The sequence below is a fragment of the Plasmodium berghei genome (assembly GCF_900002375.2).
Source record: "Plasmodium berghei ANKA genome assembly, chromosome: 3".
Taxonomy (NCBI): domain Eukaryota; phylum Apicomplexa; class Aconoidasida; order Haemosporida; family Plasmodiidae; genus Plasmodium; species Plasmodium berghei.
In genome coordinates this window covers 343612-368047 of record NC_036161.2, presented here as the reverse complement: position 1 = coordinate 368047, position 24436 = coordinate 343612, and the positions used below count along the sequence as shown (strand labels likewise).

The window sequence follows — 24436 nt, the reverse complement described above, 5'->3', positions numbered from 1 at the left end:
TTTTCCAAAGTATTACTTATAACATCAAATTTTAATTAATTTGGTAACCAGCTGTTTATACATATATTAATATATATCACGTATGTTCCTTACTTTCAAGGAAAAAGAGAAAAATAAATATTATTACCTTATTTTGGAAATTATATAAAATTACAATTTTTTTATTAATTTGTAATACTTTTTTTAATTACTAGATTAAATATATTATTTTTGCCTTAACATGCAAGATTTTTTTCATATTTTATATTTTTATTTTATATGTTTCCCCCTTTTTTTTTGTTCTTTTTTATGAACAAGCAAAAAATTTGCATTATGTATATGCATAATATTATTTTTTTTTTTTTCCAACTGGATTAATACTTATAATTCCCTAGCGTTTAATTATGCTTATTTAACATTTCTGTTCATAATTTTATTTAAATTTTTTTTTCCTTTTTAACAACCTTTTGGCTAGTCATATAAGTAGTGTACATGTTTGTTTATATATATTATTTAAAACCATGCTTACATAATGAATATATCAAAATGCTCATTAAAAAAGGGAAATTATAAAAAACCGAAAACGCTTTAAATGTTCAAAAAGGAAAGGACAAATACCCAGGTGTGAGGTTATGCATTGTATATAAATATATATATTATATGTAGATTGATATCGCTAATATATGCATGTAAATTATATGCTATACATTTTTGTTGTGTGGGAATAAGGCATATTTTTATAAATACCCAAGTATATTGTTTTATAGAAATGGAATATATATAATTAAAAAATCTTAAGTATACATATATTCCCTAAAAACAAAATATGTGATAGTTATTGATAACCCATTCAAAATGTTATAAAAATACTTAAAAAATTATGAACCAATAAAAGCTATTTTTTTTTAGCTTTGTGTATCCCTTTATTTTTTTAAAATATGTCTTTGAAATTAAAAAATTTATATACTCTGAAAATGAATTTCCCTTTTTGTAAATAACACTGTCTCTATATATAGCCAAAAAAGGAGATAAAATAAATTTGAGAAAATAAAAATTCGCTTTACAAACACATATAAATTGGAATGAGTATATATATTTTCTCATCATTTATTATAAAATAAAAAAGTTAATTCCATTATTTTCCAAGCATCCCGATAATTCCCAATAACATTTTTTCCACATTATTAAAATAAAAAAAAATTCTATATGCACATGCATATACTTGTAAATATTATTTCATAGGAGAAAATAATAAATTTTGAAACTAGGTTTTCTTTTAATTGCTTTAAGTCTTTTTCATAATATATTTTTTTTCTTTAATATATATTTTTATTATTCATTTTGAATATCTTTTTTTTTCCCTTTTTTCTTTTTCATATGTCTTATTTTGCAATATTAATAAAAGAAAAACGAACTAAGATGAATACAATATCGAAATAAGACGAATATAAAAATCCAATAAAATTTAGCATTTATATAACGTGAACATATATAGATGGCTAACAAAAATAAAATATATCACATTTTCAACTTCGTCAACAAATAAATATTTGAATTTGCATAATAATACCATATATATACTATTGTGTGCCGAATATAAATTAAATTAACAGACTATATTAAGTAAATAATACTAATTATTTTCTCTCTTTTTTTTCATTTTGTCTATTTATCTATGTTAAATAGACATGTGTTGTATAACTAAATCCTTTTTTTATGAAAATAAATTTATCTTTTTTTGATTGTATCATATTTACATATAAAATAGGACAATATACTTTTGAGAAATTTCTGAACAATGCAATATAGTTCAAGGTCTAATTTCCAGTTTATAAAAAAAGATATTTTTTGTTTTATAAAATGTAATTATATCTGTTTTGTTAATTTGTCAAATTCCGAAAAGAAATATCTAGGGGTAGTAAGCAATGACAATGTTGATATAAATAGGAAATATGAGATTAAGGAAATAAAGTTTTGTGAAAATAAAAAAAAAGACGAACCCGAAGAAGAATCTAAGAATGATGATAAAAAAATTAATGAAATAATAATAAAAATTCAAGAAAATTGTGATAAAAAAATAGATAATTTATATAATATTCATAAATTTATTAGCGATGAAAATACCAATTCATTAATAATTGTCTTAAAAAAAAATTCTGAAAATTTGTTATATCATTTAATATTTAACGAAAATGATAATCTTGAATCTTTTAAAATAAATTTTATTAAAAAATTTGAATCAGATATAAAGTGTATTGAAATAACACAAAAATACATTTTCGTTTTAGTAAAAAAAAAAAAAAAAAATATATATAATAAAATAGATACTGCTATCCAAACAAATACTAGCAAAAGTAGTTGCCAATTTAAAGAATTTTCCAACGATTTTTCCAAAAAATTCTTTGAATATTCATTACAAATATTTGAGACAGAAAACAAAAATAGTGAACAAAAAAAAGTGATAAAAAAAATATCAATATTATCTAATTCTTTAAAATTAAAAAAACTTATAATATGTCCATATGATAACAGTAAAATAATCATACTTTCAAAAAAAAGTATAATATTTGTTAATTCAAAAAATTCTAAAATAAAATTAAAAAATACAGATTTAAAAAATGCAAATTTAAAAAATGTAGATTTAAAAGATGGTGAATATTTTAAAGAACTAATTTTTAATGGTAATATAGTGACATCTACTTGGCTTGATTTTTATATATTTGTTATAAGCTTATCAAATAATCAATTACTTTTTTTTAATTTCCAAAATAACACAAGACATTTTCTTTTTATAAAATCTTTAAACAACTATTCACCAATAACTTATCTTCTATATAAAAATGAATTCCTTTTTATTTCCTTTTATACAAAAGAAATAATTTGTTTCAAAATTAATTATTCATTGTTGGATTTGGCTTCCTTTAAAAGGGTATGTCTATTTCATAGGATAGAGAAATTAGTTTGTTTAATATAATATGCATTATTTTGTTGTTCCTTTTTATTATTTTTTCATTTTTTTTTTTTTTTTATCATCAAATATGCAGACAAATTCTATTGAAGGAAATTATCTAAATGTGAATTATTTATTTAAAAATAAAAATAAAGTAAAAGTTAAAAATGGAAAAGTAAAAAATAGTGGAAATATATTAAATACAAATTTAATTTCTAAAGAAGTTGGACATAAGTTTGAGAAAAATATCAAAACAAAAAAAAAAGAAAAATATAAAAATACATTTAATAATATACTTAAAGACATAGAAGAGTTAGAACAAAAGCTAAACACAAAAAGTAGTATCATTTTAAAAAATATAGAAAAAAGAAAATGGAATGAACATGATAACATTGATAGCAATGAAAATATAAATTTAACTTTAGATGAATTAGAATCAAACGAAAATAATAATATATGTAAAAGTGGTGAAACTAACTATTGTGAAATTGAGAAAAATAAAAAAGACAAAAAAAATATATATTTTAATTTAAAAAAAAAAAAAAAAAAAATGTTTTTTAATTTGAGTTATAGAAATAATAAAGTAATAAATATTTTGAAATATGTATCAATGATAAATTTACAAAAATATTTAGGAAATAAAATATATAGTTTTTTCATACATGTTAACTATCTATTTATAATGTTAGATAATGGAATAATATATTATAACAAAAACTATGATGAACAAAATGGCGGATTAAATAATATATCAAATTTTTATTATTTAACAAATATATATTTACATAAAATTACAAATATAAAAATAAATAATGATGGGAACATATTCAGTTTAGATAAAGCTCATATTTTAAAATATTATTCTTTAAAAAAATCAGATTTAAACATTTTTATTACAAATAAAAAAATAATTTTTTTTGATATTTTTCATATTCTTCAAAAATATAATTGTTTATTCATTTCTTTAACAAATGGTTCTTTTTATTTTATAAATATGGACACTAAAAAAATATTGTTATATGATAAAGTAGAAAATATTTTAAAAAAAAAAAATGGTTGGAATCAAAGTTGTCTATTCAGAAAAAATATAGAGTGGGCTTATTTCAATAAGATAAATGAACATGTACTAAATGGATATTTAAAAGTAAAAAATATTTTTTATTTCTTTTATTTAATTTATTCTGAATCTCATGAAAAATTTTTTATATATATAATTCACAAACTTAATATATATAAAATTTTAATGAATATTATGATTAAAAAAAAAAATATTAAAAAAAGGAAAACTAATTACACACACGATTTTACTATTTTAAATTCTTCTGTGTATAAAAATGGAGAATCAGATTATATTTGTTTTGCAATTTCTGAAAAATCGGATAATCAGTTTTATATAGTTTTTGTTAGATTAATTGGAGAAAGAAATATATTCGAAAAAAAGACAAAAAAAAAAATGAACAAAGATAAAGAAATAAAATACTATAATAATACAATTATATATTTTTTAGATATTCAAAATATAAATATTGTGTTTTCAAAAGTGATAGGTAATTACTTAGTTATAGTAGACAAGTTTTTAAATATAACTTTTTATTTATTAACAAAAAGCTATTTTCAAAATATGCCGACTCATAATGCACCCAGTTTATTGGGTCGAGACAAAAAAGAAATAAATAAAAATAAAAATAAAAGAAATATGAAATATTTAACGACCCATTATAAATCCTATGAAGACAAAGTTGAGAATTTTTTTTTAACAAGAATATCAAAAAAAAAAGTAAAAAGTAACAACATCGAACATGTAGAGACAGAAAAAATAGACCAAAATGATGAATGTGATAAATTTACAGAAACACAAACAAAATTAATTGAACTAGTTCAAATAAATTTGGGTAAAGAAAGTTTTAGAATAAAAATTCAAGAAAATTTTAAAATTAAATTCATAAATGAACAAATGAATGAAGAAGAAAAAGAAATATGTTCTATTTATATTATTACCGATACAAATATTTTGATAAAATTTGCTTTTAATTGTATGTTAGAAACATTGGAAAAAATAAAAAATATAAATATTAAGACATATCCTTATTTGGATAATTTAAATTTTTTTTACAGTTATAATGGTCAAAATAAAATGTGCAATTTTCTTTTAAATGGTGGCAAGTATTTTCATTTAGAAAAGGAGAAAAAAAAAAATTGTGGTTCGGAAAATTCGGGTTCGGAACACGTCTCTATTTTGGAAAAAAATGGAAACACATTTAATGAGTCAAATATAAATAATATAGAAAAATGTAATAGTAAACACAATGATAATGCAATGACACAAACAAATAACATTGTAAATCTTCAATTTTATAAAAAAATAGCGCTTGAAAAAAAAAACTATTTCTATAAAAATCTGAATGTTGTATTCTTTAAAATATGCCATACTGGATTACGTGATAGAAAACAAAAAAGAAAAAAACATAATAAATTCATTGATGTTATAGATGTAAAAAATGAAACGAAATATAAGCCATTCGATTTTTTCTTTGATGATGAAACAATAATTTTTACATTTACAAACGAAAATAATTATAACATGAGCTTATATAATTGTTTAAAAAATTGTAAAGATAAAGAATATTTAGACAATTTAAATAAACAAGAAAAAGAAATGAAAAATAAAATAAATGAATTAAGAGCCAGATTAAAAAATTTAATAAAAGAAAATAAGAAAAATTATAATGATATGAAATTAAACCGAGAAGCATTTTTTTTTGATAAGAAGTATATTAATGAGATCGAAATTGTCAAAAGTGAATATGAACAAATAAAAAATTATTTTGAAATAGAAAAAAAAGAAAAAGAAAATATTATTAATAAATTAAAGAAAAAATGTAATGTATTTGATAAAATTAATTTTATTCATGGTTTTAGAAAAGGACTTTTTGTGACAAATCTGTATAAAACTAATGAGGTTATTGAAATGGAAGAAATAAATAAATCCCCAAATAATAATAATAACATTATCTATAATATTGGAATATATAGCAAATTCATAAACAAAATAAAGACTTTAAGATTTATACAAATTAAAGAAACGTATTATATGCAAAATGTTGAAAAAAATAATAATTTATATTGTTTAAAAAACACCAAAAATTATATTGATGAATATCTAGAAAATTTGTCTTCTCTTTTTTTTGTGCATTATTATTCATACAAAAATATAAATTTAAATTTTTTATATTCAAATTTATTTAATTCTACTTATAAAGATAATGAATCACAAGTTTTACATTGGAACTATCTTTTATATTATCCTTATGAGCTTTTTACAAATTCAAGAAAAAGAATACAATGTTTTATTTTATATATTTTGATTGAACAGGTTAAATAGAAAATAGAGATATTCAGACTGTTTTTCATGAATTAAAATAAAATTATATTTTTTGTAATAGTTCTTTTTTTTTTTGATAAGACAGTGTATAGGATTCTATAGATGCATTATATTTCATTTTATTTAATTCCTTTCGTTTTTTATTTTAGGAAAAAATAAAATTTCATAACAAGTTTGCTATTTTGAAAAAAGAAAAAAAAAATTATTTTGATGAAATTAAATTGCTAACAATTAAATTAAAACAATCCATAGAAGAAATAAAAGATTATTTGGAGCATTCTTATTCGGATAAAATAAATCTAAAATTATTTCAACAAAATATATTTGAAATTGTAAAAGCACGTTATCCAGACACTGCTAATAATATTTTTGACCCCAAAAATATTTTAAAAGATTATTTAAATAAAATAAAGTTCCGAAATAATAAAAAAAATAAAAATTGTCAATATATATTTGATAATAAAAACGATACTACTATTAAATTGAAGGAAAACTTATCGGATATATTTATAAATCGAAAAAAAGATGATGCATCATTAATTAAAGAGTAATAAAAATTTAGAATAGCACATTTTGTTATATGAGCATATGTACACATTCATTCTGCGCTTTATTCCACATTTTATTAGATGTATTCGTTTAATAAACTGATATGTCTATATGATAAATTTTTCTAAATACACAATTTTAATTTGTTTACTTCCCTTTTAGCGAAACTGGGCATGTTCAGAAAATTTCAAAAATAACTAAAAATAATGAAGAAGAAGAGTCAGAACAATTAGAATATTATAATAAGCAAAAAGAGGATATACGAAATAAGATCATAGATATAAAAAATTATATGTTAGTGATTTTTCTACAATATTTCTCAATAGTTTTATATTTTTTCACTTTTGAATATTTCATTTGTTTTTTTTTTAAAAATATTTCTCATTAATCTATTTTATTTTTTTTTATCTCTACATCTAGATATCAAATAAATAACCAATGCAACGAATTCAATGAAAAGATACATCTATTGAAGAAGCAAAAGTAGAAAAAAAGAGATGAAAAATATGCTATTTATAATAATAATTGCAATATTAGTTTGCCTGATAAATATATATAAAATTGTCATATTTGATTCTATATATGCATGATAAAACCGTATCTTTTTTTATTTTTTACCATTGAATTTGTTTAATTTTTATCTTTGATTTTTTTTATAAAAATATTATTTTTTTTCAGGGCAAACATACATAAGCAAATTATGTTGCATGAATTTTATTGCATCTCTATTTATTCCCTTTTAAAAAACGAGTATACAAAAATGGGAATTTTGAAGAAATTTGAAAATAAACAAAATAAAATCCAAAACAATTTAAAACAACTTTCCGATTTGATAACTACTTTGAAGGGTAAAGAGGTATGCTTATCTAAAAAATTAATAATAATCAACAAAACAGGCAAATAATAAAATTCAAGAGCATATAGTTGTAAATGTAGTTAATCTAATCAATATTATATATTTTTTTATATTTTATTTGTTTAGACATGTGATAAAATTCTGAACCAAAAGAAAGTGGACATAATAATGGTAAATATGTGTGAAAATAAAATTATTTAATTTATCTATATAATATTAGAACAATTAGTTAAATACATACTAGTAATATACACTACAATATGTTTCGTATTATTTTTTTATGTTTATTTTACAGAAATATAATAAAAGCCTAAAATTAAATGAATCTATAATTGAAAGAAAACAAAATTTTGAAAAAAAATTTCATCATGAATCTGCAAACTTTGATGTCCTCATGGAACAAAAATATGAAAATGTATAAAATTAATATAATAAATATGTTAGAATAAATGTTAGAATAAATATATAACGTTTATCCTATGCAGTATACAACCATACCGCCATTTAATAAGTAGCATATCCCCATTTCTTTATAAATGCACACATTTTTTTTATAACAGATTATCGGATTCGAATACGATTCAAAGAAAAATATTTTTTTAAAAAAAAAAGTTATTCAAAAACATATATTAGATACTAATCAGTTAATTCATAAAATTTCTGAATTACAAAAAAATATTAAAGTAACGATTTATATATTCCCCCGTTTTTTGTATCAAATATTTTAAGTGAGTTTTTTTTAACTTGACTACTATTCCGTTTTATTTATTATTTTTATAGAATGTAAAGGAAGAAATTTATAAGAACAAAATAAAAAATGATTATTTTAACTTTTTGATAATGGACATAGATGAAGAGGTTAATGATGTTAAATATTTGAAGGAAAACTGCGAATTCTTATTTTGTGATATAAGTAAATAAAATAATATGCATATGTATTGTGCAGCTTTTTTTTATTAGCGTATTAATTTTTTACCTGAACAGGAATAAATATTTGTTTATGTCGACCATTTTTGTATAAAACATAAAGAAATAATATGAACATGTTCATAATTTTAAAAAAAAAATATTTCTCTACGCACCTTTATATATATGCGCATGGGTAAATTGTCTATATGAATTTATTTTTCAATTTTCAGATAATGTCATAAGTTCTTTAGAAACGAAAAAGAGAAATAAGGAAGCTATGTTTCAATTATCTGAGCAAAAATTGCGTGACAAAATTAATAATTTGAATTCGAAAATATCTTCAATAGTAATAATATAAATATGTTCATGCATTTATTCACATGTATATGGAAATATTTGGTGGATAATATTTTGCTACATTTTCCTCTTATAAATTGGATGTATATATACCTTATTATTGTTATTTTTCTTTTTTGTTGCTATTTTTAGAAATATGAAAACACCGTGCTCGGTGAAAATATAAAAAGTTTAATTAATGAAATAAATGAAATAAAGGAAAACCGAGGAGATAACAACAAAATTTTATTTGACGAAAAATTAATACAGTGTTTAGAAGATGATGAAAAAAAAAATGGAAATGAAAAAAATATAACAGATATTATCCTAAGGGGGCCATGTGATGCATTCTTAAAAAATTTACATACTAATTATATTGACAATACTACAAAAAATATTGCTAAAAAAAATGAAAAAAAAGGAATATGCACAAAGGGAATTTATGAAAAAAATATTTTACTGAAAAAGTTTTATAAATAATATTTTTTCTCAACCGCCATTTTATGCATATAATAATTTTCTTTCATCAATTGGTATTATTTATTATTTGCACTATTTATCTGATTTTTTTTATTTTTTTTTCCAATTTCTATATTTCTCAAAACATTTTTTTTTCTACAAACTCCATTCAAATGGGTTTCGTTAATAATTGGAAAAATACCAAAACTATTCTCCTAACAAAAATTATATATTGTCATAAATAATTTGAGGTGTGAAATATATATATTTACATATTTTTTTCATATATTTATTTGCATATGAATCTATATGCGTGTTTAATATGAATGTGTAATGCATTCCTGCATATATAAAGAAAAGAGGAAAATCAGACAGTTAGCCCTCATTTTTTTTGGTGAAAATATTTATTTAAAATTATATTATTTTTACTTTTTTATTTATGATGAAAACAAATATCAACGCTCTACTAAAATCTGAGGAAGAAAAAGAGCAAGGGAATATTTTATTTAAACAAGGTGACTATGAGGTATAAAATGAATTTTTTTTTTTTTCACAATCTGTTTGAATTTGTTATTCTCGTATATTCATATTTTCCATATATGTATTTCTACATTTACAATTTATTTTTAATGATTGCATTTTTTTTCTGTAACCATATATACACATTGTATTTGCTTTTTTCGTATATTTTGGAAATTTTTTTAGTTATCTATTTTCCATTATACTCGAAGCATAAACTATGTACCAACATCATCTATTCTGTATACAAATAGATCTTTGGCATATTATAAGTAATAAAAAAAATGGCCAGTCATAATATTCAGTGTATTTGGACAGAATTAGACAAAATAAATGTGCTTTATTTTATATTGTTTTAATTATTTTCGTGTTTTTTTTTTAAAGAATTGGAGCGTATGATAAAAGCTTGAATGACGCGATAAAAGCAAAGGAACTCGATCCAAACAATTTGAAAAGCTATTACAGAATATGCGAATCGTATAAGGCTTTAAAAGATTTTAAAAATTTTGAAAAATATACAAAAATATATAATAATAAAAAAAATTCTATACAAAACGAACAGAATAATGAAAATGAAAAAAGCAACGATAAAGAAACGAATCTTGACAAATTTCATTCACAATATATTAAAAATAAAATAAATGAGAAAAATTATGAACAAAAAGTTATTAGAAATATAAAAAAAAGTTCAGAATTAATAAATTTGTGTCAAAAAGATGAAAAAGAAAACTTTTTATTTTTTAATACCCCACAAATAGAAAATAAAAAAACAAATATATCTTTTGAAAAAAAAGAATATAAACAGAATTTTTTAATTGAAGAAATATATGATTTTAAAAATCCTGAAAAAGAAACAAAAAATAAAAATAATGATATATCTATAAATAATAATTCTAACAAAAAAAATGATAATTCGAAAAACAAAACAAACAAATTAAGCTATATAGACATTTACAACGACATAATATGTTTTACAACAAAATTTACTGATTTATTTTTAGATAATACATTACTATCGGTTTATATCCAAAAAGAAAACATAAAAACAAAAAATTATTTCGGGGAATATGATTTAAAAAAATTGAAAGAAAAGGCAGACATACTTTTTTCTCAAAAGAAGTATATATATTCCATTGATATCTATAACGATGTACTTCAATCTTTAGAATCGTAAGTTAAAAAATTGATGAAACTCAAATTGTCATGATAATGTGACTGCTGAAAATATTCGTTAGCTTTGCATATATATCCTTTAATAACATGCACATGTACATATTTTTTATTTTTTTGGTCATATTTGTTTAGTGAAAAAGGAATATACTATTGTACAGTTCTAAATAACAGAAGTGTCTGTTTCATTGAAATGAAAAAAAACCGAAGTGCTCTTTGCGATATATGTAAGACTTTGAATATCCTTTTTTCTTTTTTTGAGCAACACAAGGAAAAAATAAAAAATATTCAAAATGAAGAAAAAAATTCAGAACAATTATTTTATCCGATTGATATAGATATTTATAATGATATAAATGGGATATATTACCAGGCTCACAAAATATTAATAAAGTTATTATTTAGATATATAAAATTTTCACATTTTTATAGTAGCAAATTTAAGCTTGCTTCGATTGATCAGGTTAGTGTAAAGACAAATTTTTTCCAAGTCTGTGTCGATGTATATATGTGTTTTGCATGCTTATATATATTATAACAAATTGTGGGTATAAATAGAAAAACAATTTGTATACTGAATACCAAGTTAAAATATTTTTTTTTTTTTGCAGGTTTCTATCTTTATGAACATGAAGGGAATGGAATATTTAGATCGTAAAGAAGTTGAAAAATTAAAGGACACAGTTTATTCAAAATTATGAAATATATATTTTTTTTTATAAACATTCTTGGCATATTCTTCAATATCCCTTTGATTCATGTCTCTAAGCCATTTGTGTTCCTAACAAAAGGGAACAATACTGCATATATAAATGCATACATACACTGATTTATTTTTCTTTCATTTGTTACTCATATATTTTTATATACAAATTTTTTGACGCTTTAGTGATTATTTTGTATTTTGGGGAAAAAACTTACAAGAGCTTCCTCAGCAGTACATCTTTCAGTAGGTTTTTTTTTTAAAAAAATCTTCAAAAAATTTATATCATCATTTGACAAACTGTCATGGCTACTTTTTTTAGTAGCGCCTTTCCTGACCTTTAATAAAAAATAATTTCTATCTATGTGATATTTTATTTCCTCCTTAGCGATTTCTTGAAATAAATTAATTAAACCGCTTTTATTCGAAAATGGTAAAACTTTGTAAAATAAAGCATATATACAAATTCCTAAACTCCATATGTCAACCTTTTCTCCATAATAGCATTTCGTGTTAACAAAAAATTCAGGCGGCATGAATTTATATGTCCCCTTGAAAAAAAAAAAAAATAATAATATATGAAAAAAGATGACATGTGCATGAAAAAAATCTGCAAACTGTAAATAATAGCTAGCTAACCAAAAAAAGGCAAAATAATTCCATTACACCTATTTACACACAACAAAACTATGAAAAGTGCTGAATTATGACACTGATTTAAAATGGCCTACCCTAGTTCCTTTAATTTTTTTATTAATCATATATTCAGAATCACCAAAATCATTTAATTTAATTATGCCATTTTTGTCTAGCAAAATGTTCGATGGTTTAACATCCCTGTGACATATATTTTTTTTTGTATGAACGTACAGAAGAGATTTTAAAATATTTTTTACCATACATTTTATAACAGGGATTGGAATAAAATATGACTCATTTGGATGAAAAATAAAAAAACAGTGGTCATATTTTAATATAGATTCATTTTCCATATATTTATTTACAATGTAGACTTCATCATTATTTGTTATAATTTCTTTACAACTTAAGCAATATTCATTTTTTATATCTGTTATTATTTTTAATTCATTTTTCAAGTCGTCATATTTTGTTTTTATAATGACTTTATTATCTTTGGTTTTCTTTTGGAATTCCCTTTTTTTTTCCAAAAACACTTTCTCATATTTTTTAAGAGCATATAGTTCCCCATCTTTATCACACATTATTATTTTGGAATATTTTCCTGAAAAATTAGGGATAAATGTGGGAAAAAATGGAATATCATTTTAGTGCAACGGTGTAAATATCATTAATAGAATAACAACAATATTAGCGCTAATAATAAATTACAAAAATATTATTAATATTATTTTTTTTTTATTATTTAAGGCTTTTCAACTAAAAATATATTCTTAGTTGTATAGCTTTTTAATAGTGTATAAAAAAAATATAATGACAACTTAAATGGTGAATATAACGTTTTCTGTGCTAATACATACATATAAATTATGCATAAAAAAAAATATATTTTTTTTTATATACCCTCATGAATAGTTTTAACGATCTTATAATCGTTTATAAAAATATCCTCGCCTTTTTTATATTTATTAAGATGAATTATGTTTTCATAATTTCCTAGAATTCCCCTCATATTTTCAGGGTATATTAATATGGGTTAATTTTTGAAAAAAAAAAAAAAATGAATTTTATTATGTGTACATTTTCCCACAATTAGCTTTATCTTCTAATAATATTGTATGCATATATTTGCGTACTATATATTTTTTTGTTTTGGTATATTATGGCTGTACCAAAAAAAAGAAGAAGTTTACATAAGTGTAGAAAAAGAAGAAATACGATTTTTTTTGATAAGTTGGTAGGAAATTGGCTAAAAAGAAGAGAATGGTAAGATTGACTTTATTTTATTTTAAGATTGTTTTCATTTTTTCTCATTTATTTAAGCATTGTAACTAACATTGTTTTATCATTTTTTTATTATTTTTTTGTATGCACAATAAAAATTATACAAATGATAAAACATTTCACATATAAAAGAGATTAAATAATTTACTAACATTCTACTATTTGATATGTGTGCGTTCAATAAAACTAAAACGCATGAACAAATGAATGTGATAAACTGTGTAATTTTATGTGTATATACACCCATACTATTCCGATATATATATTTCTCTCTATATATGTTTTTGTATAAAGTATAATACATAAAGCCTGTACACCCAACCCTTATATTTTTTCCACTATTTGGCATACTATTAAAAACTTAATAATATTTTCAGGTTTTTCAGGAGCGAATATCAAAGAACAATTTTACCAGTCGAACAAGAACCACCGCGATTTAAATTTCCAGGGTTTTGGCCTAACAAGTAAATAAAAAAAAACTCATTATATGGCATCAAACATCCCATAACTTAACAATAAGATTTGAAAAAAAAAACAAAAAAAAAACAGTAAAACAACAATATATTAATTTATTTTATTTCCTATTTTCAGATTTGTTTACCAAATATCGTCTAACATAAAAAAAATTTTGAAATAAAAAAACTAAGCACAAGAGAATAAATAATTTGTTAATCTGTATTCCGTGAATATTATATTGTACATTTCCGAACACACATTTATATATAAATAACAATAAAAATGAACTATCGAATAACTAATAAGATTAGTAAGTTTCCATGTTTAAGCCATAAAAGATATTTAGGAAATATAGTCAGAGGGCCCACATCAATGGAGGTACTACAAGGGACAATATATTATGTACATTATAAATAGATATATTGTTGATATTTTCCTACATTAATGTTAATACTTTTTTTACACATTTTTCATTTTGTTAGATTAAAAAAAATCTCGAATATGCTATGGATATGTTCAAAGACAAATCATATACTTATCATGACTTCAAACAAAAATGTGAATCATTACGAATTTTTATTTATTTCGGAGTAGTTGGATATTGTGCTTTGGATATTTTGTTCAACCCACTAAAATCATCATATTGGAATCAGTTTTTGCCTGTTAATATAATGAAAAAACTCTTTGGCTTTTTTTCAAAAGAAGAAAGCAGTATTTTTAAACACAATGGAAATGCATCATATGAAAAATATATTGAATTAATTAAATAGCTTTGAGAAAAAAATTGACACATAAATATTTACCATACATGTAATTTGTGTACATATTAAAATTAATACGAGGAAAATGAATAATATTCCTCTTTTTTTTTTATGAACATGTTCAGGTAAAAATGTCAATGTACATGTTTTTTTATTTATATTTTTTTTCGCATTTGGTGAGTTAATGAATAAAATTTTATGCATAAAAAGCATTTGAAAATTGTTTCAAAATTGTGTTATGCACAAAAGTAAATATATAAATAATTAATAATTATGCAAAAGCAAAATGATAAAATAAGATGAAAATCAGTCGTGGTCAAAAATTATATGAATAAATAAACAATTAGGAAATAAAAAATGAGAGAAACAACTAAATGTCACGAACCAATTACATATAAAAGTATTATTATATTTTAAAAAAAATTAAAAATAGCAAAAAATATATAAACATGAAAATGTACTATTATAAGAAAATTTTTCCAAAAGTGATTTTTTTTTTGCCAGAAAGTAATAAATACAAATAACGGCATTCTATAAATAAACGAGAAATATGTATAATGAGACATATATATGTGTGTATGCAACTCAGAATAAAACATAATTTTTGTCCATATCTTTACTATACTTTTGTGTTCCTAGTTCAAGAACATGCAAGTATAAAAAAAAAACTACATACAAACCTATTTTCTATTTTTTTTTGTTCTCTCCATTTTCCTTTTTTTTTAATAACATTAAAATGCTATAAAAACAAATATTTTGTGATTTAAAAAAACCACGTTAAAAATAGAGATATATATTTTTTTTTAAATTAAAATATTTTGTATTTTTCAATTTGATAGTTTTTTAATAGAGTATGTAGATACAAAGAATGGAAACTTGATTCTATATTTCGTTATTTATGAAAATAAAAATTTACAAGATCTATATTTCCATTTTCAACCTTTAAAAGGTATTAGCCAACGCTTCTCGTATTATTCTTTTTTTTTCGCTAGTTAAATTTTTTGGAAAAATAATATCAAATTCAACAATTAAATCTCCCTTCATATTAGCCGTTTTTGAAGAAGGCATGCCCTCATTAGCTACAATTTTTCTAAATTTTGGATTTACTATTTCATCAATTCTAACATTAATATCTCTATTATCTAAAGATTTTACAATAAACTGAAATCCAGTCAATGCTTTGTCAAGCGGTACTGGGCATTTATAAATTAAGTTATTTGAATCTCGTATAAATCTATCATGAGGTTTTGTTTGAACTTTAAAAACCAAATCACCAGGCTGAGCCATTGGTGATATTTGATCCCCTTCACCATAGAATGTTATTTTCGTCCCATCTTTCCACCCCGCTTTTACATCTATTGTTACAAAATTATCATCTTCATAACTTTTTGTTCCCATAAATCGTTTTCGAGTTATTTTTAATTTTTTTTTGCAACCTTTGTATAGTTCCTCTAAAGAAAGAGGTAAAGGAACTTCGTATGTGGTGGGCTTGGCATTATAATTATTGGCGTTATAGTTATTGTGATTTATGTCTGTTCAAAATAAAATATGCATATAAAAAAAATATGCAATAGGGATAAAGGGATGTACAGTTCTTCACATCTTTAGCATGCACATAACATATATTTTTGCACGAAAATTTTAACACTATTTTTTATTTTATAAATTTAAGAAACTTACTTGCATTTGAAGAAGGCCTAGGTTTTCGAGATGTCATATTAACAAAAGTTGAAAAAGGAGAAAAATCATCATCAAAAGCTGAGGAAAATGAAAAATGTCCATCCGAACCAAAAATACGACTAAACAATTCAGAAGGATCAACCCCACTATAAACATAAGTGTTAGCTCCTGTTGGTATTGAACCTTTTAAACCTTCTTCTCCATATGTATCATATATTTTTCTTTTTTCTTCATCCGATAGAACATCATATGCTTCAGCAATGTTTTTAAATTTTTCTTCGGCTTCTTTTTTAGATTTCACATCTTTGTGCTTATCAGGGTGCCACATCATGGCCATTTTCCGATATGCTTTTTTCAAATCATTTGTTGTACAATCTCTGCTTACGCCAAGTATGGAATAGTAATCCTGATGTTTTAAAAAGGGTGGAAAAATATGAAAATTACATAAAAAAACAGAGGAAACTTATGTTGTACATAAGGATAGATCAGCATATTATTTATATAGAAAAATATGTATAGATATACCGACATTAGTCATACACATAATCTAAATATGCTCATGTACTGAAATATAAAATGACATTTTCAAATTCTTTGCATAGAAATAAATATAAGTATGGTAGTTACAAATTTTACAGCAATACAATATTTTAATTGGAAATTTTTTGGAATGTTTTTCGATTTTGTGATTTCAAAGATATAGATATATGCATATGTACATATATTTATATACCACATTACATAACACTATATATTTATACATGCTTAATGTATTATCATCTATTTAAACGTAGTAACTGTTTTTCTTACCTTTCCCATTTTGTAGCCCGGAGAAAAAAAGAAAGAAAAATATTCACATTCAGTTTTTTATAAGATATAAAATTACTCCCATAAAAAAAATATAAATTAATTTTAGTTTTAAAACTCCTAATTCTTGTGTTCCCTTTTGTTCTTTTCTTTTTTTTAATTTAAAAACTTCATTTTACAGCTAGATTTTTTATTTTCCAAAAATAAATATAATTCTTAAATATATGTGTTATATATTAAATATTTATATTTATTGGCTAAATGAAAAATATCAAAAATATTTTGTATGCATTTTTATAGCTATAAAATTGAGGCGTACAAAATGTAAAATAATATGCATATCTCCGCATTAAATTTTCTTATATATACATAAGCCATTAAAAATATGAGATTATTATTATTATTATTATTGTAATACTAATAAAAAGGGGCTTCATAAATATATTATGTATTTTTATAAATAAATTACATGTTCTTTTCTGTATTTAAGTTAAAAAATTATATCTTCATTTTACCAATTTATTCTATTCATCCATTATTAAATTTTATTAGCTTATATATATTACTTATTTTTAACTGTCATCATTTTTGTTCATTTTAGCTTTTTCGTCTCCATTATGCTAATATAATAATTTAAAAAAAAAAAATATTTTTATATAAATCTATTATTTTTTTTTTTAACAAAATGGCTGTTTGAGACTAGTAGAATAATGTAGTTTGAAAATCTGAGGCTAACTCCAGTTTTATTCCGTAAGATATAAACATTTATATATGTCTTTGTTTATATGTATAGATATAATCCTGTATATAGGCATACATACATATATATGGGAATACGAATTTATATCGCTATTTTCTTTTACTTTTTTAAAAAATTCTATACAAATTTTTTATGAACAAAATTTACCTTAACAAGTCAGAAAAAAAATACATAAAATGGTTAGAATAATAATTAGCTTTTATTCCATTCATAGGTATTAACACCTTTTAATTATACCTAATAGTTGTTATAATAAATTTGTACGAAAATAAGTTCATTCATTTGTTTATGGTATTAATAAATATAAAATTTATATAAAATATATTATTTTTCTTTTGTTTATCATATTAATAATATGTATTATACATGTATAATATATTGCAATTCATAAAGGTTTTAAATAAATTAACTTGAAAGATTAAATGATGGATAAAGTTTTTCAAAAAAAAAATATTTTCTAAATGAGAAAAATAGGGATAAAACAATTAAATTAATAAGCGAGCGTTAGAGGTATATCTATCTATTACTTTTAATTTAATTAAAAATAAAAAAACGAAGCAAAGGTGGGTATAAACAACACCTTATTTGGTAATATTTTTATTATAGTCAATTAATAGGATCTCCATTTTAAACATAAAAATATGAATAGGTAATTATTTTATAGATTTTTTCATTTGTTCTAAATTCTTCATGTGTGCGAATATGTGTGTAATTGATTAAAATAAAACCGTGGGAAATATCCTAAATGATATTATAATAGTACAGGAAAAAATATGGGAATATAAATTTGGTGTAAATTTATTGTATAATTCGAATTATAGAATCATCTACAATTGTTTCGTAAATATTACTTGTATAAGAAGTACATTCTTTTTTTACATTATCGAATAATTCATTGACTTGTTTATTCTTTAAATAATTATCATAACTTTGTTGGTTTTTCCATAATCGTAATTGTAAATAACTTAAAGGAGAATTTTCCCAGTTTATAGCCTTAAATAGTTTAGTATATTCATATCCTCTATTTTTAAATGCATGAATATTTAATTTATTATAATTTTTTTCAAAATTCATTATATTTTTTTTGTTAATTATATATTCATCTACACATATTAAATCTCCATATATTCCTTTTCCTTTTTTTTTATTATTATATTCAATTTTTCCATATATATATCCACAAAAGCATCCAATAAATAACCATACAAAATTTCGATGCCCTATACTTGATGTTTTGTACCAAAGTAAAAACGTATTTACATTTTGTTTTGTTTTGATAAAATAGTCATATGCTTTCATTTTGTTTTGTTTTGATAAAATAATCGCGTTTTCATTTTATTTTGCTGCGTATCGATTGTTTATTCTTGGTTTGGCCTAAACTATATTTTTCTATAAAATAATTTGAAAAAAAATATAAATATTTTAAGAAATACGGAAATATGTGAAAAATGATCACCGCTTCTTTAATATATTTTCAAATTATAAATTTCGCTGTTTTCCAAATATGTAAAAAAGCAGCGAAATGGAAAAAACAAGTCATATATATAGTTATGTTAAATAGTTTGGATTAATGAGTAAAATATAATTTTTTAATTTTGCAAAAATTAGGATATGGATCGAAGTATTTTTAAATTATACACTGACAAAAGAGTGTTGTATATAAATAGTCTTTACATGGAATTTTCCATTACTTTTGAATATTACAAGTTTTTTAATTTTTTTTAATTTTTATAAAAACTGATAAATGAAAAACTTGATAACACATAAGCTTATGGTTATATTTAATTTAAAATAGTTTTCTCTTAATATATACATAATTGTACAAATCTATATATAAGATATAGAAACAAAAAAAAAATAAAAAAGTGTTTAGGAATAGAAATATAAAAAGATGAACAAAACTTAAAATGTTGGAAAATGTGTATATTTTCATAAATGCACACACACAAAAAGTATATGAGATGCATTTCTTTTTAATTTATTCTCTAAACTACAAAAAAATATAAAATATATATTTTATAAGGATAGAAGCATCACAATAAAATAAGTGTTCATGTTATTTTATTTTTTTTTGATAAAAGTATTTATCAATTTTTATGTGGGATTGGATTGATTTAATTGTATGGTAGAATCGGATGGATCAACACCTCGTATTAATACTGCACAATTAAGTTTATCCATAAATGGAATTTTAAATTCTGCATCTATATACTTAAATTTTCTATGTCTATCAAAAAATTCTTTCATGGATATTTCTTTAGATCCAATTTCCTTTTTATAAGGTAATAACATTCCTAAATCCCATAATTGAAATTTTTGAAATTCTAATAACTTTGCTAAAGCACATAATTGTATAGTCCCTGCTGAACTTTGTCTTTGAAACCCAGTTAAACTTGTATAAATAGATCCAACTGTATTTCCTAATTCACCAGCAACTAATTTATCTTCATGCCATAATTCAACAGAATGCATTTGGACATTTTTATATTTAACTTTTTTTTCAAATATTTTTTTAAATTCATTTTGTATAAATGGATATAACCAATTTTGTCCATGTTTTTCTACAATACCTTTAACAACTCCATCAAAATCTTTATTTATAGTAATATAAAATTGTTTACATTTTTTTTTAACTTTTTTTGATATATGGATTTCACTTGGATGCATACAAGATCGAATAAAATGAATTTTTGGTATTAATAAATATTCTTTATATATTTTCGGTTTAAAGTTTTCTATAACTTGAACTTTTTGTTTACTAGCAACTGGTATAAAACCTTCATAAAATAATTTACAAATAAAACTAGCATTATAATGGACACACCATGTGTTTTCATATTCATAATTTTCTTCTAATAATATATTTACTAGTTTTTCGATATTATGATATGGTGTAAGTAATGGATAATAATTTAAACAATTGTTTGTTTTCATAAGATTAAATATTTTTGTTAATGTATCAGGTTCTTTAATTGACATAATTGCAACTATTTTATTTATGTTAACATTGTCTTCTAAATTTGTATCTTCGCCCTCTGGTTTATTTGCGCCACTTTCTATTTCCTTATTTTCTTTTTCCTTATTTTCTATTTCCCCACTCCCTTTCATTTCATCACTTTCTAGTTCATCACTTATCATGCTTGTACATTGGATCAAGTTTCTAATATCCAAAATTATATTCTATATATTTTTGGATTCAAATTGTTATATTATATTATGTTATGCTACAATTAATTTTAGATAAAATAATTTATCGAATACTATTTACTAAATATATTATTATACTTTCATGGGGATATAATAAATTTATTTTAGAATAATTACATTAATCTGAATATAATAAAATTGATAAAAGTGAAATAAAAAAAAAAATATTTATTCCTCTATTTAACAATCACGATAGTTATTCTTTTTATATTTTATTTCTTAAATTTTTTTTTGGAAAAAAAAACAAAAAAAAATATATGCCACATGCTATGCTTATGTGCACTACATCCCTTTTTATTTGCAAAAATGAAAAAAAAAAATGGAGAATTAAAAGATGCTATTTAAAATTGAAGTAATAATCTTCGGTACATGGGGAGTATAGAGTTATTTCGGAGTTATAAAAATTTAAAAAAATAATAACACAAAATAATACAAAATAGTATACAAATTAATGCTCATAAAATAAGTGAAAAGGAATGTGACTCGTAAATAATATAAAATAGAGAGGAAGTATATGCATAATTATATGTAAAAGTAAAAGATTGTAAAAAAATATTGTTCAAAAATATGAACGTATAAAAAAGTGGGAAATTTGAGTCATGACTTGGTCGGTAATTTTAAAGAGCTTTAAATATAAATACAGATAAATAAGAAATTTGAATAATCATACTAATTATAGTTGAATATATAAATCCATAAATATCCAAAGAAAAACCAAAAGTTAGAATAAGTCCGAATGGTTGCATTAATAACATAAAATTAAGAAATGTAAAAAAAGAGATTTTGTCTTGTAATCCTAATCCTTTTATTATATTATTTAGAAAAGCTGCCAAAACTTCTAAAAGTGATTCAATTGTTATTATAAAAAAAACTTTAATCAAATAATTCCTCATTTCTATATTACTGTAAAAAAAGGTGATAATTTGTTCATGATATATATATAAAATTGCTAAACAGGTATAAAGAAATAATAATAATAAAATAAATAAAATTCCAAATTGCATTCTATATAATATAATGTGTTCTATATTTGCATCTATCAAATCTGATAAATTTTTCTTATTTTCTATGATATTTTTTTTTGAATATTCTTGTATTCTGTTTTTTCGAGATATATATATACCCATAAGTTTTGCTAAAAATATACCATAAGAATGTGATACATTATAAACAAAACCCATCATATTATTTATTTGGATAAATACTGCAACAGATGTTAAATTAAGATATGCTGATTCAAACAATTGCATTTCGAATGAAAGAATTTCAAAAAATATATTTTTAATATTTGTTTTTGTAATATTTAAAAATTTGTTCCTAATGTTTTTTGAGGGAATATGAAAAAATAAGAAATTTATTTTGCATATTTGATTTTTTTGTAAAAATATATTTATATCATTTTTTTGGGAATTTTCAAATAATATATCCCCTTTATCGTGAAATAATATCTCATTTTTATATAAATTTTGTTTTTTATTGTTATTATGATTTTCTTCAATATCTAGAATATGATAATGATCATTTTGCTTTTGAAAATAATGATGTACATCTATATTATTTGTTGAAGATATCGAAACGGGTTCTATGATATTTTCTTCAGATTTTGAGTTTGGAGACAGAAAAGGAATTCTAATATCTAACTCTAAAAGTAGTGAACACTCTTGAATATAATTTCTCAAAAAATAAAAAATAAAAAGACAACTAATAATATTCGTTACAAGCCATGCCAAAGAAACGCCAACATGACTCATAGAAAATATAAAAACAAAAATATAACAAAAAAAATTTAATACAAAAAATGAAAAAAAAGATGTAAATAAACTTGGGTAAATATTATTATGCAAAATTAAAAATCTTCTAGTGGATTCAAATAAAAAATATGGATAAAAAGAAAATAATAATATTTTGAAACTCGAAAAAAATACGTCCATAATTTTAAAATAATACCCTTGTGTAATATCATTATCCAATTCAATACCCATGAAAATATGAATATATTTTAAATCTATTGCATAATAAATTAAAAGTTTTATTAAAAAAAATATTAAAACAAGTAATACATAAAATATAAAAAATAAAAAATATGCACTATTTAAAAATAAAAAAGAATTATATATATCTTTGATTCCAATTGATTGGCTACAAAAATAATCTAAACTACTACAAAACCCCTCAACTACAGAATTTAATAGCGATATAATAGATAAAGAAACACCAAATCCAGCTATTTCTTCATATTTGCAACTACTAGACATATATAAATTTAGTAAAATAAAAAATGATGATGTTATAGCATATGATAACATTGTTTGAAATGATTTTATAAATATTTCTGTAAATAACATATTTATGGTTTTAACAAAAACTTTAGAAAACCTTTTTTTTTTTTTTTCTTTTAAATCTGAGTATTTTATATTTTCATTATTCATTTTATCATTGTTTTTGGTTATTTCTATTATTTTATTCCGATTTGATTGCACACAATTGCTACCTTTTTTGATTGATTTTTTTTTATTTCCAACTTTGATATCTTTGCATAAAGATATTTTTTGACGATTATTTATATGATCATTTTTATTATGTTCCTCAAAATGTGAGATGTGGTTAGAACCCATCTTTTTTTTAGAACCCTTCAAAATAGGCACACTTACCATAATTACTGTTCATACTGGTATTTCTTCCAAGATTTCTTTATCTCAATAATACAACATTTAGAATTAGTTTTTTTTCAAACAATAAAACTTGAATCTATATTGTTTCTAAGTATTTTGGAATTAACACATTTAAAAAAAGATATATAACTTAGATTTATATGTGGATATTTTATCACCATTTTTTCCAAGCTTGCGTTTCACATACTTCAAATATATATTTATTCATGATTATTCATATTTATCATATAACTTAATTATTTAAAAAAAAATATATAGTGATATCGGTATAATATATTCGAAATAAAAAATATATTTATTTTTTGTAACTTTTAAGAAATATATTTTGTGGATTAATAGATCTTAACACATTTTTATA

The 24436-nt window shown here is 21.5% G+C and overlaps 9 protein-coding genes across 9 annotated transcripts; 4 read left to right on the top strand and 5 right to left on the bottom strand.

The window, feature by feature from the left end:
• Positions 1-1777: 1777 nt before the first annotated feature.
• PBANKA_0310500 (conserved Plasmodium protein, unknown function) lies at positions 1778-9441 on the top strand (the record flags this gene model as incomplete). Its single annotated transcript, XM_034566952.1, has 12 exons — positions 1778-2908; positions 3024-6302; positions 6461-6858; positions 7023-7154; positions 7281-7343; positions 7539-7716; positions 7843-7887; positions 8012-8131; positions 8277-8399; positions 8497-8629; positions 8856-8971; positions 9115-9441. The coding sequence occupies 12 exons, from the start codon at positions 1778-1780 to the stop codon at positions 9439-9441; spliced, it is 6045 nt and encodes a 2014-aa protein (XP_034419988.1).
• A 418-nt stretch (positions 9442-9859) lies between these two features.
• On the top strand, positions 9860-11810 carry PBANKA_0310400 (tetratricopeptide repeat protein, putative; the record flags this gene model as incomplete). The annotated part of the gene is made up of 5 exons (XM_034566940.1): positions 9860-9946; positions 10126-10211; positions 10324-11109; positions 11245-11572; positions 11721-11810. The coding sequence occupies 5 exons, from the start codon at positions 9860-9862 to the stop codon at positions 11808-11810; spliced, it is 1377 nt and encodes a 458-aa protein (XP_034419987.1).
• PBANKA_0310300 (protein kinase 7) lies at positions 11795-13463 on the bottom strand (the record flags this gene model as incomplete). Its single annotated transcript, XM_034566929.1, has 4 exons — positions 11795-11890; positions 12031-12363; positions 12544-13055; positions 13355-13463. The coding sequence occupies 4 exons, from the start codon at positions 13461-13463 to the stop codon at positions 11795-11797; spliced, it is 1050 nt and encodes a 349-aa protein (XP_034419986.1).
• Positions 13464-13613: 150 nt separating this feature from the next.
• On the top strand, positions 13614-14372 carry PBANKA_0310200 (conserved protein, unknown function; the record flags this gene model as incomplete). The annotated part of the gene is made up of 3 exons (XM_034566918.1): positions 13614-13717; positions 14113-14199; positions 14327-14372. The coding sequence occupies 3 exons, from the start codon at positions 13614-13616 to the stop codon at positions 14370-14372; spliced, it is 237 nt and encodes a 78-aa protein (XP_034419985.1).
• A 101-nt stretch (positions 14373-14473) lies between these two features.
• On the top strand, positions 14474-14961 carry PBANKA_0310100 (conserved protein, unknown function; the record flags this gene model as incomplete). The annotated part of the gene is made up of 2 exons (XM_034566907.1): positions 14474-14569; positions 14674-14961. The coding sequence occupies 2 exons, from the start codon at positions 14474-14476 to the stop codon at positions 14959-14961; spliced, it is 384 nt and encodes a 127-aa protein (XP_034419984.1).
• A 933-nt stretch (positions 14962-15894) lies between these two features.
• Positions 15895-17451, bottom strand: PBANKA_0310000 (protein SIS1, putative; the record flags this gene model as incomplete). Its single annotated transcript, XM_034566896.1, has 3 exons — positions 15895-16484; positions 16633-17038; positions 17443-17451. The coding sequence occupies 3 exons, from the start codon at positions 17449-17451 to the stop codon at positions 15895-15897; spliced, it is 1005 nt and encodes a 334-aa protein (XP_034419983.1).
• Positions 17452-18997: 1546 nt separating this feature from the next.
• Positions 18998-19498, bottom strand: PBANKA_0309900 (conserved protein, unknown function; the record flags this gene model as incomplete). The annotated part of the gene is made up of 1 exon (XM_034566885.1): positions 18998-19498. One exon carries the CDS (start codon positions 19496-19498, stop codon positions 18998-19000), a length of 501 nt encoding a protein of 166 aa, XP_034419982.1.
• Positions 19499-20293: 795 nt separating this feature from the next.
• PBANKA_0309800 (arginyl-tRNA--protein transferase, putative) lies at positions 20294-21337 on the bottom strand (the record flags this gene model as incomplete). Its single annotated transcript, XM_034566874.1, has 1 exon — positions 20294-21337. One exon carries the CDS (start codon positions 21335-21337, stop codon positions 20294-20296), a length of 1044 nt encoding a protein of 347 aa, XP_034419981.1.
• A 686-nt stretch (positions 21338-22023) lies between these two features.
• Positions 22024-24060, bottom strand: PBANKA_0309700 (multidrug efflux pump, putative; the record flags this gene model as incomplete). Its single annotated transcript, XM_034566863.1, has 1 exon — positions 22024-24060. One exon carries the CDS (start codon positions 24058-24060, stop codon positions 22024-22026), a length of 2037 nt encoding a protein of 678 aa, XP_034419980.1.
• Between the last annotated feature and the right edge of the window lie 376 nt (positions 24061-24436).